This window comes from Palaemon carinicauda, chromosome 33, assembly GCF_036898095.1.
Source record: "Palaemon carinicauda isolate YSFRI2023 chromosome 33, ASM3689809v2, whole genome shotgun sequence".
Classification (NCBI taxonomy): Eukaryota; Metazoa; Arthropoda; class Malacostraca; order Decapoda; family Palaemonidae; genus Palaemon; species Palaemon carinicauda.
Genome location: NC_090757.1, coordinates 6,675,096 through 6,690,095, shown reverse-complemented (window position 1 = coordinate 6,690,095; position 15,000 = coordinate 6,675,096). Strand labels below are relative to the sequence as shown.

General features: G+C 34.5%; 3 protein-coding genes across 4 annotated transcripts in view; 2 read left to right on the top strand and 1 right to left on the bottom strand.

The window, feature by feature from the left end:
• The window catches only part of LOC137626032 (uncharacterized), a 55,456-nt gene extending 52,965 nt beyond the window's left edge, over positions 1–2,491 (top strand). The window contains exon 7 of the mRNA XM_068357116.1: positions 2,395–2,491. Coding sequence (XP_068213217.1) covers positions 2,395–2,491 — 97 coding nt within the window. The remainder of the gene's footprint in view (positions 1–2,394) is intronic.
• Positions 1–15,000, bottom strand: part of LOC137625832 (protein SpAN-like) — a 301,309-nt gene that overhangs the window by 234,471 nt on the left and 51,838 nt on the right. The gene's annotated exons all lie outside the window — the stretch shown is intronic.
• Positions 3,375–15,000, top strand: part of LOC137626031 (uncharacterized) — a 36,682-nt gene continuing 25,056 nt past the window's right edge. Inside the window, exon 1 of the mRNA XM_068357115.1 lies at positions 3,375–3,423. Within this exon, the coding sequence (XP_068213216.1) occupies positions 3,375–3,423 (49 nt within the window). The remainder of the gene's footprint in view (positions 3,424–15,000) is intronic.

Below are 15,000 nucleotides of genomic sequence, written 5' to 3'. Positions count from 1 at the left end.
CTCATGTCCTTTTGGATTTGAATAGGACCCCCTGAATTACTAAAGTTTTGAACAAACTACAAAATGTTTTATGAATGATCAAATTTAATCGCGTCTAATATTCCCTCTGATTTTATCGTGTTCTACTGTGTAATAAACAATCTAACGGTGCAAAATGAATTATTGGTTCCGTATTATAGTGACATGTCTATTGCAAATTAAATTTATTTCAGCCATTTATGTGTCAGTATTGCTCGTACGGATATGCAAAATCATTACGAATCTAGATAACGTAAATGAATTGAGTTACTATTATGCTACATCATGCACTAATGCTTTTTAAGGGATTCAGCAACCACTAGTCTACATTCAGGAAATGAAACTGATACAAAGAGAGTAGCATCATCTGCATATGCAGTGGGCTTGGTTTCAAGGCCAAATCTTCTTTCCTTTTTTCGGGGGAGATCAGACCATAAAAAAGATGTAGATTATCCTTGTAAATGCAAATAATCCTTACTGAAATTAGAAATGAAAATATAAGAGATTACTCAAGGGCCATATGTGGATGAGATCATGATGAGGGGTAGATGGAGATAGTTTGGGCATGCTCTCCGCAATCCCTAAAAGAGATTAGTTCAGTAAACTTTCATCTGGGCTCCACAAGGCAATAGAAGAGTTGGAAGACGAAGGCCTACATGGCTGAGGACTATGAATAGTGAGGTAGAAAATGATGAATGGAAAAGTATTGAGATAAGACCTCACGATAGAGACAACTGGCGAAATCTAACAGAGGCCCTTTGCGTCAATAGGCGTAGGAGGAGATGATGATGATGATGAAATTAGATAAGTTCATGAACCTACTCATATAGTGATGTTTAATTACCCTCAGGTCTGAGGTATCACGACTTTGCTCTGAGTAGAATATTAGATAATCGATGGCGGCATATTTTCGATGGTTGTCATCGAGACAGACAAATACCTTGAGTAAACAGGACACTATAGCTATAAAGGAAAATACACAAACTTACGATATTAACCATATTTTGAATAAAACTAATGATATCTCTTAATGAAATTTCATTATGATTACAAGACGAATGAAAATTCATAGAACGAGGATGGGTTGGGGTGGCCGATGTGATAACGTCCTAGCCTGGTAATCACCATACTGGGGTTCGAGTCCTGCCCAAACTCGGTGGTGCCTTTGGTCGCTGCAATCTCACCATCCTTATGAGCTAATGATGGGTGGTTTGGAGGAGCCTATAGGTCTATCTGCTGAGTCATCAGCACCCATTGCCTGTCCTTCCTTGGCCCTAGCTTGGTTGGAGAGGGGGCTTGCTTGCTGATTATATGTATATATGGTCAGTCTTTAAGGCATTGCCTTGCTTGCTAGGGCAATGTCACTGTCCCTTGCCTCTGCTATTCACGAGCGGCCCTTTAAACCTCTGAACAAAGGTATGACGAAAGCACAGGTGACCACAGCTGTCGTAGAATGCATTGTGGAAGAAAGAGAAAGTAGACGTGTAGTAGTCGAAATATTGTAGAATGTAGACACCATCACTAACTACTTCTCTAAAACCACGCCTGTCTTAAGTGCTAGTTTTTGTGGGCTTTGCACGTTTAACGAGTCGCTTGATGCAACCATTGGCATTTGGGTGGGTGGGTGGGTGGGTGGGAATTAAGTGGGTGGGTGGACGAAAGAGGGATGTATCTCAAGTGGTCATCTGGTCAGTATTTTTATTTCTAATCGATGGGTTTTCAAAATTGGAAGATTGTGAATTATTGTTTTATAATATTTTTTGTTTGTTTCTGAAACATTGTTATTGTTTATACCGTAAACAATGTAATTTGCGTTAAAATGTCATCTTCTAAAGAGAGGCATCACAGCCGTTTACTTACTACTTAGGATTCTGAATGCTTTTAAGGTAATTCTTAAAAACGTTGTATTAAATATTATTATTATTATTATTATTATTATTATTATTATTATCACCAGCTAAGCTACAACCCTAGTCGGAAAAGCAGGATGCTATAAGCCCAAAGGCTACAATATGGAAAAATAGCCCAGTGAGGATAGGAAATGAAGAAGTGAATAAACTAAAGAGATTTAATGAACAATTAAAATAAAAACACAGTAAGAACATGCACATTAAAATAAATCTTTCATATATAAACTAGAACAAAACTTTAAAATATAGTTAAGAATTAATATATCCCTTAAAGTAACTGCCTAATGTAATTATTTTGTTCACTGAACAGTTCAAAATCGTTAATGATTATCACCAGACTGCCTTGAAATGGCCTGACTACAGCCAAGGCTGTACAAACTACAAAGATTAACTGCTGTAGGAGGATAGAATGCGTTTTTAAATGTATATTCCTTCTGAGAACTAATATAATTGATATTTCTTACAGCATTAGCAACGGGAGTGAAGCTAGTAGTAGTAGTAGTAGTAGTAGTAGTAGTAGTAGTAGTAGTAGTAGTAGTAGTAGTAGTAGTAGTAGATTTTGAAGATAAATTGATATGCACAAATATTTTTATATTCTTAATTAAAAATCCTTATATTCAAAGTTGAACTTTGGTAGTAGTGCCGATTTTAAAACAAAATTAATATAGGTTTAAGTCTCTATTTATACTTTGTTTTTTCTGATATTCTTTTAAAAATCAATATATATGTATATATATATATATATATATATATATGTATATATATATATATATATATATATATATATATATACATATATATACACACATTTATATATATATATATATATATATATATATATATATATATATATATATATATATATATATATATATATATATATGATAATCGATTCATTTGTACGCATACATATGAATACATACATATAAAATCTTATTATGAAAAACAGTACATATACTGACTATTTCCTCATCATATATACCATTAATGTATAACAAATATTCATTTAATTATTCCTATTACCCGTGAAGATCCAACAGCACAAGGACAGTAAACATATATCAGGTCTTCGCTATAAGTGTTGGTATTTTCTACGTGTTTCCGTTTGTGTATAGTTATAAATCCAGCATAAGATATTCTAATTTCTACCTATATAATATTTATTGATCTAAGAGCAAAAGAAAAATCCAGAAATAAGGCCAACTAAACCAAATATCTTTGGGGGGATAAAAAGTTGTTCAACTGAGAAGTTGATTAAGAGAAATAATTATACAAGAATAATAAATGCAATTGGGGAGATGCTGTCAGACATGAATTCAGACCTGGATGGTTAAGAGCATTCTCAAGATTTGGTAAAATTGGAGAATAAAAAAAAGGAAAAGATGCGTGATGCAAGACTTGAAAGGGATGCTTAAAGTCTGGGAAAGTCTGAGAATGGTTTTAGAAATGACTGTTGGGGATATAAGAAGGGGACCTAGAGGTTTAAGGAATAAGAGTAAGCGAAATCTGAGGAGATCCGACGGGAGATGCTGTAGTACACTGGTGATAGCAAGATTGGGCGACTGACCAAGGTTTGTATGGGATGTCTAGATAAGGGAAAGATTCCAAAGGAATAAGTGAAAGAAATGATTACTCTGTTGTAAAATCTTTAAAGGAGATAAGAATGACAATAAGAATTATAGGAAAATAAAGGTAATTGACATGCCAAGAAAGATGTATTGTAGGATTTTAATCGTGAAAGTAAGATGGGTAACAGAAAGCTTGGTTGAGGTAGTAAAGTGTGGTTTTAGTCAAATAAGTGTTTGCATGGGTCACCGATCAAATGCTTGTTATGAAACATATTCATGAGAATTTGAAAGTCAAGGGAAAACTGTGTGTGCAATATATCTGAGAAGAAAGATTTATAACAGAATTAATAGAAGCAGTCTAGAAGGTGATAATGTTTTATGACAAAATTGAAGCTTGAGTTTGAGTATATGGGCAAGAGTGAAAATGGGTATGAAACAACTGTGCTGTCTCTATGGATATTCAACATATGTAAGGATGGAGTGATCTCCAGTCAGAGAAAGGACAGAGAATGTAGGTGCAAAGTTGTGGTAAGAAAATAAGCTGTGAATGGATTATGGAACGGTGGGTGATTGTAGGTGGTAAATTGGAGACAGTGAAGCGAAACTGCAGACTCTGGTAAGAAAGTAAGCGTTTACTAGAGAAGATAGCTAATGAGTTAATGTGAACCAGAGTAAGGTTAAGTAGAAAGGAAAAAGAATAATGTAGGTATGAATGATGAATGCGTGAAAGTGGTTAATCCATTTAAGTACCGGGTAATAAATCATGACAGATGGCCGTCAAATGAGAACAGGTGAAGGAAAAATGATGCTTAGAGACTTGAATTGTCTTATAAAGACATGATAGGAATTAATGAAGGGATTGATAAGACAAACCTCCTTTAGGGAAGTGAAGTGAGGATACTGAAACTGTTGAGATGAACTACTTGTGAAGTATTGGTGATTTAAGAAGAATTGATCGAGCGTAAAATATTGAGATATATAAGTGGTAAACAGGTTACCTTACTCTATTAAAAATTTGCCGTAAGTAAAAATTCTGGCATAAATGTTGCCAGACATTTACCGTTTTAAAAACGGATGTATTGACGTAAAGGAGTGATATTACGGTCACCAATCCGTAAAGATAATAACAAAGTATGGTAAAATTACGGTCGCCTGTATTTTACTGAAATACGGTTGAGACCAGTATACTTTTTATGGAGAATTTCCGTTCAAAATTAAGGGTTTTTTTAACAGTGATAAGTAAAAGTATGGATCAGAATATTTTGAGATGACTTAGTCATGTGGAAAGAATAGCCAGACAAAAATGTTCATAAAAACTACCTAGTTCAGAAGTGTTATGTGGTAGGAGGGTAGGAATGTCTAAAATGGAGTGGACAGGTGGTGTGAAAGACGTTAGAAAGAAGTGAATCAATATCCATGAAGCTAAAAGTGAAGTCACAGACGCAGCATGTGCAGGGGGATTGATGTATTACTGGTGACTCTTCTATGTACGGGTATGCAACTACTCTTATTGAAGTACAAAATTGCACAGGTAGATCATATACGACTCAGCACTTAAGGGTGAATATAGCAGTGACTGATGTGTTGCATTTCTCTGGAGTCACCCTATGTCAGCAAAATGAATGGATGTAGTCAAAGTACGGCAGATTTCGCAAATGGCCGAAAACTGTCATTAAAGACATGCAATGAACATTTTTCGCTAATCGAAAATCAAGCTTTAGTGTCGTAAAGTTTTCATTGGCTAATAAAATGTCGGAACAGCTTATACAATTACCTTCAAAAGTCAAGATTTCACTCTCTCAAATTAACAATTGATTGAAGTATACAAAAACCAATTTTATCACCATTACTACTACTACTACTACTACTACTACTACTACTACTACTACTACTACTACTACTATCATTATTTCAATTATAATCATTACAATCTAAGCTACAACTCCAGCTGGAAAAGCAAGATAATATAAACCCAAGGACTCCAGTGAGGAAATATAGCCCAGCGAGGAAAAGAAATAAATAAACTATAAGAGAACTAATGAATAATTAATATACAGATATTCTAAAATCAGTACCAACGTAAAAAAGATCTATCACATATAAACTATAAAGAGAGACTTATATCAACCTATTCAACATGAAAACATTCGCTGCAACTTTGAACTTCTGAAGTTCCATAACGTTCAAAATGAGAATGCAACTGCTAATACTACTATCATAGCTCTGCTATAACTGCTCCATCAGCTACTATTACTGTTGAATTCGTTCCAGACTTCCTACTGCCCCCTGCTGCTACAATAATAAAAAATAAAATGACCTTTTGGGCATAGCAGACACGCGAACACGCCACCAGGGGGCGACCTCGAATATCTGAGTGTTTTTGTTTACATTTTTTTCTCTCTACGATTCAGCTATACATATCTACATCGCCATAATAAAATCAGCGGGTCTTAATTTACTGTCTACACGTCTATTCTTATTACAAGGTGAAAATAAAAAAGAAAAAAAAAGAAAAAAAATATAAACTTGAAGCACAATTAAGGATTTGGGTGTTTTAGATGATTGGGACAAGGTTTGATATATTAGTGTGTTTACAAACACACTATGAAATAATATGCATGCATATATCAACGGCTTGATCTCTCTCTCTCTCTCTCTCTCTCTCTCTCTCTCTCTCTCTATATATATATATATATATATATATATATATATATATAGTGTGTGTGTGTGTGCGTGTGTGTGTCTGTGTGTGAGCTTATGTGTAAACAGAAATAGTAAATAAAAAATTAAATTAAAAAAATAAACAAGAATCGAAATAAATCTAAATGCAAATAACCCTAGAAATCTCGAACAATTTTTTTCTGCATATTATTTTGGCAGTTCTAGTTTTTTTTCAAGAATTCTTATAAGCACAAGAACCTCACGTAGTTGCACGTACGCTGTTTTTGCAAAGACTCATTTATATTTCCAGTTGCATCATTATCACTTTTAGTTCTTGCTTGACATTGTTGTTTTGTTTGTGACTGTGGCTTTTTTATGATTATTAATTTTATCATTTTTATTTCTATTGAAACTGATTTAGAAGACTACTTAAAGTGGAAGAACAAGAAAAAAATAGAATATCTTTAAAAAGACTTCTTTTAATAGATTTTTTGTTATATATGGCGTCCAAAAATAGCTACATAAGATACTGATAAAGGGATTTAAACAAAAACTACATAATAAAATACTGATAAAGGGATTTCCAAAATAGCCACATAATAAGGTACTTATAAGGGGATTTCTAAAATAGCTACAGTACATATACTTATAAAGGAATTTCAAAAATAGCAACAAAATAAGATATTGATGAAGGGATTTCCAAAATAGCTACGTATTAAGATACTGATAAAGGGACTTCTAAAATAGCTAGATTAGATAATGATAAAAGATAGTTACATAATTATTATCATTATTACTTGCTAAGCTACAACCCTAGTTGGAAAAGCAGGATGCTATAAGCCCAGTGGCCCCCAACAGAGAAAATACCCCAGTGAGGAAAGGATACAAGGAAAAATGAAATATTTCAAGAACAGTAACATTGAAATAAATATCTCCTACATATACTATAAAAACGTTAACAAAGAAAGAAGAGAAATTAGATAGAATAGTGTACCCGAGTGTACCCTCAAGCAAAAGAACTCTAACCCAAGACAGTGGAAAACCATGGTACAGTGGCTATGGCACTACCAAAGACTAGAGAACAATGGTTTGATTTTGGAGTGTCCTTCTCCTAGAAGAGCTGCTTACCATGCCTAAAGTCTCTCTTCTACCCTTACCTAAAGGAAAGTAGCCACTGAACAATTACGGTGCAGTAGTTAACCCCTTTGGGTGAAGAAGAATACTTTGGTAATCTCAGTGCTGTCACGTGTAAGAGGACAGAGGAGAATCTGTAAAGAATAGGCCAGACTATCTGGTGTACGTGTAGGCAAAGGGAAAGTGAACCGTTACCAGAGAGAAGGATCCAATGAAGTACTATCTGGCCAGTCAAAGGACCCCATAACTCTCTAGCAGTAGTATCTTAACGGGTGGTTGGTGCCCTACTACCTAACATACAGATAAAGGGAATGTCCCAAAATCTAAATAAAAAATCCAGCTAATGGAATTTCTACGAAGGATACATGAAACAATAATAAAGGACTTTCAGAAAGGCGATACATAAGGAATTGTCACAAGGAAAACAAAATACTCTTGGGTTAACGATTGGTTACAACAATGTTTAATCTATGAATGAAATAAGCCCACCCCCTGATTACGTCATAGACAATTAGGTTGCTCCCTACGTTAGCAGAGACACAACACATTCTCTAAGAAATTTCAAACTATATACTAACTTACGATCACATTGAGGTAATGTGTTGCGACCGCTGTTAACGGGGGAGGGGGTGGGGGAGAGACAACATGATTAGTCATTACGTCATCAGGGGGTGAGGCTTAACATGATTGATTATTACATCATAAAGCGGTGGGACTTGACATGATTGGCTATCACGTCATCAGGGGTGTGGCTTAACATGATTGGTTATTACGTCATAAGGGGTCAGGCTTAATATGATTGGTTATTACATCATCAGGGGGTGGAGCTTATTTCACCCGCAGTCTCTGCAGTGACTAAAGTTAATCACAAGATCAATGAACATTTAAAAGTCGTGAGCATCTAAAATGATACTCCCTCGTCAACGCTTTTTATATATGGCTACACAATGGTTACCAAGGGTGATTATTGAACATAGGAACATTTCCTTTAGATTATAGGGGAGTGGGCATCTCTCTCTCTCTCTCTCTCTCTCTCTCTCTCTCTCTCTCTCTCTCTCTCTCTCTCTCTCTCTACCCAAGAGCAAATGGAGCTTCCGAGGATGGACTAAAAATAATTTGAGACATCACAAACCTTTGTAACTCCTTGTAAACCCCCCCCCTCTCTCTCTCTCTCTCTCTCTCTCTCTCTCTCTCTCTCTCTCTCTCTCTCTCTCTCTCTCTCTCTCAAACATACACAAAAACACAAAATTCCTATAGAGCTAGCGAATGTCTGTAATGACGGACTTATAAACCTCACCCTTACTATGAAAAGACAGGTCACTGCTCTACATAACACCTATGCACTGAAGGAGGATGGCTGGACAGATGATGATGGATCGGTCGCAAGAATGATAGATGGGAATATGGAAGACACGAGATAAAACGTGGGCCAAAAAAAAATAAAAAAAATATCACCACTGACAGTACCTTCAAGGTAAACCCTAACATCATAATTTCTATGGGCGTGTCCTTATTTCATGCTATGGCATGGATGAAATTATCTCCGATACATCTTATAATCTTCCTTCTGTCAAGTGGCGGGTGTATTGCTGCCTGCCCCTCCCTCTGTTGATGAGTGTTGCCAACAAGCTTGGGGAATGTACGGCCCATTGGAGCATTGTCTATAATCTCCCTTAGATGATGAAGAGCAGGCGTCTGGTTATATATATATATATATATATATATATATATATATATATATATATATATATATATATATATATATATATATATATATATATGTGTGTGTGTGTGTGTGCGTGTGTGTGTATATATATAATATATATACATATATATACATGTGTATATATATATATATATATATATATATATATATACATACATACATATGTATCTGTGCGAGTGCACATACTCGCACTTCCCAAGAAAAATAAGTTCACCAAACTTTCAGTTGGGCTCTACGAGGCACTAGAAGAATTGGAAGGCCCAGACCTACATGGTTGAGAACTATGAAGCGCGAAGTGTGAGATGATGAATGGAGTAGTATAGAATTAAAAGCTCAAGATAGAGACGACTGGCGAAATTTAACCAAGGCCCTATGCGTCAGTAGGCGTAGGAGTCTTACTATAACCTCCTTTCTTTCAAAGGGCAAACCCTGATTATCATCAAGTTAGGGTTGCTGTGGCCGATGTGGTAACGTCCCTGACTAGTGAACGCCAGACTGGGGTTCGAGTCCCGCTCAAACTCGTTAGTTCCTTTGGTCAATGTAACCTCACAATCCTTGTGAGCTAAGGATGGGGTGCTTGCGGAGTCATGAAGGTCTATCTACTGTGTCATCAGCAGCCATTGCCTGGCCCTCCTTGGCCCTAGCTGGGGTGAAGAAGGGGCATAAGCGCTGATCATATGTATATATGGTCACTCTCTAAGGCGTTGTCCTGCTTGATAGGGCAATGTCACTGTCCCTTGCCTCTGCCATTCTATACATGAACGGGCTTTTAAACCTTTAAACAGACGGGCATTAAAGTTCTCAATATATCTGATATGGCATTCTCGGATAAGTGGTCCAATATCCGCCTTTGTAAGCAGCCAGTGATATTCAACCTGCTATTTAATCTTAATTAATCTGCAAGGGATGTAATTTCCTTATCAGTAGAAGTCACAGATCGCATTTGAGAAGAAGCCCGTTTGGTATTGGCAATAAAATTATCAGGGTACCTTGGGGAGGGATATGGGTGGGGTTAGACTGGTGGGGGAGGAACCTTGCTCAGCGTTGCCAGATTGAGAGATACCAATTTCACAAATGAAGCATCGAAATACAGCATATGAGTTTAAATGTAAATAGAAAAAAAAAAAAAAAAACATTAGTACATTTTTCCCAATGATAACTTGTTTTATTCATGGTGTAGCCTAGATTTCTATCAAGCCTGATTAAAAATATATCCTTCACAGTTTGAAAAAAACATTGGTGGGAATTTTCCATATGGCAACAATGTGCAAGGAATGAAAATAGATGGATAAAGTGGGACGAAGAAGAAGAAGAAAAAGAAGAAGACGACGACGAAGATCAAAATTATCAGGAAAACAGCATTTAAATGTTGGTCATATTTCTTTAGATACTTCAGAGATTTTTTAAATTCTAAGATAAGAGGGATGTAAATGTCCTTTTCTCAATTGAGTTTGTCCAGGTTTGAAACAAAGACACACATGTTACTCCTGGGTAAGTGAATTTTATGATCATACTTTTGAACTCGATCAAACGACGACGGATTCAATAATAATAATAATAATAATAATAATAATAATAATAATAATAATAATAATAATAATAATAATAATAATAATAATAATAATAATAATAATAATAATCAAGTTAGGGCCGAGTCACACTGAAATTCATTTTCGTACCGGTATGGTTCGTTTACGTTCCAGCATAATGACCGTGTATTCACACTATACGTTTCGAATACGTTCAGTCTGGATACAGCTGTTGCTACGATATGGCGCCAAAAATAAATTACTCTAGGCAACTCGCTGCAGTATCATTACTTATAGATGCCAAATTAAGAGGAAGTTGGAAGGTGAATGCTGGATAATCTGTAAATTACTGTTACTGTTGCAAAAAAATTTCCATTTGGTCTAAGATTTTTTGAATAATTTCTGCTCTTAATTTTTGGAAATATTTGCATTACTTGCAGAAAATGAAAGTGCTAAATGAAGAGGAAGTTACAGGGAGAATACTGGACTATCTGTAAATTACTGTTACTGTTACATTAATAATTTTTTTTTTCCAAACTGCAAAGAAATTTTCCTTTTTTCAAGTATGAAAATGTGGTCAGATATTTTCTAATAATTGCTGCACTCAATTTTGGGAAATACTTATATTGTGAACAAATTTAAAGTATTTTTTAATAATCTAATATCCAATGGGTATTAAAGTTTGTTTGATAAACATTATATTTGCTTAAATAAAAAATCTTTTATCGTATGATTATAAGCTTTCAAGCACGTATCTAAGACGCTGTGATATCATAAAACAACAAGAGCCAGGTCATATTGATTTGATAACATTAATAAATCATCTCAAGAAATTACAAGAGGACAACATGCAACATCCAGGGTAATGAAGAGTCAGAACATTATCCCAAACATGTATCTTACTCTGCTCGTCTTAACTCGATTCTACAGGCCCCTTTATCCCTAATACAGTAGCGAATAAATAATTTTTGTTTTCCTTTTTAATTGTAAAAAAAAAAAAAATTAGTAGCAAATAGATGTTTTTTTATTTGCTTTTTAATTGTGAAGTCAAATTTATGCATTTTAGTTCGTATTATTTATTTAACCGAACAATTGCTTTTATTTTCAAGCAATTTGTCTCTTTTTCAGTTCAATTGCTCGAAAATAACAGGCTCGAAGTCATCTACTTCCAAGCAATCTGTCTTTCGAGGAACTGATAGTTCGATAAATAATTTTTCAAGCAATTGATTTCAAGCACTTTGTTTTCGAGCAATTCATTTCGAGGAATTTACCGGGCACCTTACAGAATATAGTTTTTATATTTTATATATGAGAGATTTATTTTAATGTTACTGTTCTTAACCTTCTCATACTTTATTTCATTATTTCCTTTCCTCACTGAGCTATTTTCCCTGTTGGGGTCCTTGGGCTTATAGCATCCTGCTTTTCCAACTAGGGTTGCAGCTTGGCAAATAATAATAATAATAATAATAATAATAATAATAATAATAATAATAATAATAATAATAATAATAATAATATGTGCAAAAGACCATCAACTTTCTAACCAACCTTTCAAAAAATATGTAAGAAATAGAACGTCAACTTGATAACAATCCTTCTACGTAATATGTAAAAAAGGGTATCATTTTGCTAAGCTACCCTCTACGAATCTACAATACAAATGGAAAAGAAAGAGAGGTTGAATCCTTCAAGTGGAAATAGGATGTCCATACGTGAAAATGATTGGTCTTCTGACATTGTTTCCCCAGAATACTTCTACATTTGCAATAAGTTATATATATATATATATATATATATATATATATATATATATATATATATATATATATATATATATATATATATCTGTATATATTACATATATATATATATTACATATATATACATATATATACACATATATATGTATATATATACATATATACATATATATACAAATACATATCGATATATATAACTCTTCATTCTTTTGGCCTAAAGCGTTAAGTGCAATTAGCGTAACTCTTAGTAAAGAACTTTAGACTGTCTACATTAATTTTAATTTTATTTTCTTTTTAATGTAGCGATCAGTGAGCAGGAAACTGAATACTCCAGCCTTGTTCAGATGTGATTAAAAAGAAAAAAATCTGGGCTTAACTTAGAGGTAAACGACAGGCTAGTATCTAGAAGGTTAGAAGATTCTAAGACCTAAGAAGAGAAGCATGAGGCAAATTCCAAAGCTCTCTAGCCAATAGATAATCGATATAGTTAATCAGTAAACCAAACGGTGACTCAACCAAATAATATCCTTGTCCCATGTTTACTCGAAAAATAAGAGTTCTCCTTAATATTTATTACCAAATCTTCTTTAGATCCATTTAGAATTTACCTAACCATAAAATTCAACGATTCATTTATTTATATCCTTTCACTCCCTTGGGTTAGAGTTCTCTTGCTTGAGGGTACACTTAGCCACACTATTCTACCTCATTTCTCTTCTTCTTGTTTTAAAATTTTATAGTTTATAAATGAAAAATTTATTTTAATGTTATTACGGTTCTTAAAATATTTATCTTAACTGTTCATTACTTCTCTTGTATTTTATCTATTTCCTTATTTCCTTTCCTCGCTGGACTATTTTACCTGTTGGAGCCCTTGGGCTTATACCATCCTGCTTTTCCAACTAGGGTTGTAGCATAGCAAGTGATGATGATAATTATTGTGAGTGTGTTTATACAAGTTTTATCGGTTGATGACAACCTTCATACTTTTAATGTCGACTGTAATATTTGATATATCTTCTGCAAGTCATATCTAAGCCATATGACTTGCAGAAGTTCATAATGCAAATATTTCTCAAAATTAAGAGCAGCAATTAAAAAAAAAAAAAAAAAAATCTTAATCCAAATTTTCATTCTTAGCAGGACAAAAGGCACATTCACCAATCCGATTTTATATGTGCTTTTTTTATTCATCTGTTGAGAGTTTTTACATTCGGTTTCCTTGTTTGTTTGTTTAATTATCCGCTTCTTTTGCCTATTAGCTGTCAGGATTAGGTAAATAGTAAAGCAGAATTTTTAGGACAATTTTTCTCTAAAGGTGGACACCTCAGGACTTGGACTTTGGATAACGGACCAAATGGATGGGAGAGTAATTCCCGTTTGGAGGTTCGGGCATTTTGTGTATTAAATATAAATATACACCTTTATTTTGTACATCAGATACAAATATACACCTCAATTTGTTTATCAAATATATGTATAGACCTTCATTTGGTTTTTTATTTGTGGGCTTTGTTCTTAAATCTACAAAAGCTGTTGAAAATTGATATCTAATACAGGGTCTTTAGAATTAGTTTAATGAAAGATTGAAAAAAAGTAAATCAGACAATGGCCACGTTAAGTAAAATTTGGAAATCAAATCGCCTGAAATTACATATAAAATCAGACTATATATCAGTTTAGTGAGATTGGTTTTACTGCATGGACATGAGTCATGGTATGACAATGAAACAATCTCCAATAGATTTCAGAGCAAACCCTCAGAAGGATATTGGGAGTTAAATGGCAGGACAGGATTAGAAATGAAACTGTGATGAGGGGTAGATGGAGATAGTTTGGGCATGCTCTTTGCACTCCCCAAGAGAGATTAGTTCACCAATCGTTCAAGTGGGCTTCACAAGGCACTAAAAGAGTTGGAAGACCCAGGCCTACATGCATGAGGTCTAATAAGCGTGAAGTAGATGATGAATGGTCGCGTTCTTACGACAGTCATCAAATTCAAGATAATTTTAATTGAAATAACAAATTCCACAGTTCCTGATGGATATACGAATTTGAGTCATACAGCCTCGTTCAGGGGCTATGATATGTCAATAGTATTAGTCTTCTGGAAGCGTTTTAAACGTTATAGATGCATTCTGAGCAATGATCTGACGGTAGTTTTAGTCTTCTGGAACTATTTTATTATTATTATTATTATTATTAAGAGAAGCTGGACAGCAAAATGAAAGAAAGGAAGAAGATTAAAGGTGAATACAACTAGAAAACCATGGTACTCTGCAAAGACCTTAAATAGAGTCTACAGTGCGTCCCAATTTCTGGAGAATTTCTACAGTATATACTCGGTTTTTATCAAGATATTCAGAATTTATTTCCATACAAGATTATGGTGGTCTATTGGTAACGTCCTTATCTAGTAATCATCAGACTGGGGTTCGAGTCCCGCTTAAACTCGTTAGTTCTTTTTGGTAGCTGTAACCTCACCATCTTTGTGAGTTATGGGGGGGTGTTTGGGGGGAGCCTATGGGTCTACCTGCTGAATCATCGGCAACCATTGCCTCACCCTCCCTGGTCCTAGGTTGGGTGGAAAGGGAACTTGGACGCTGATAATATGTATATATATGGTCAGTCATTAGAGCAATGTCACTGTCCCTTGCCTCTGCCATTCATGAGCGACTTTTAAACCTTTAA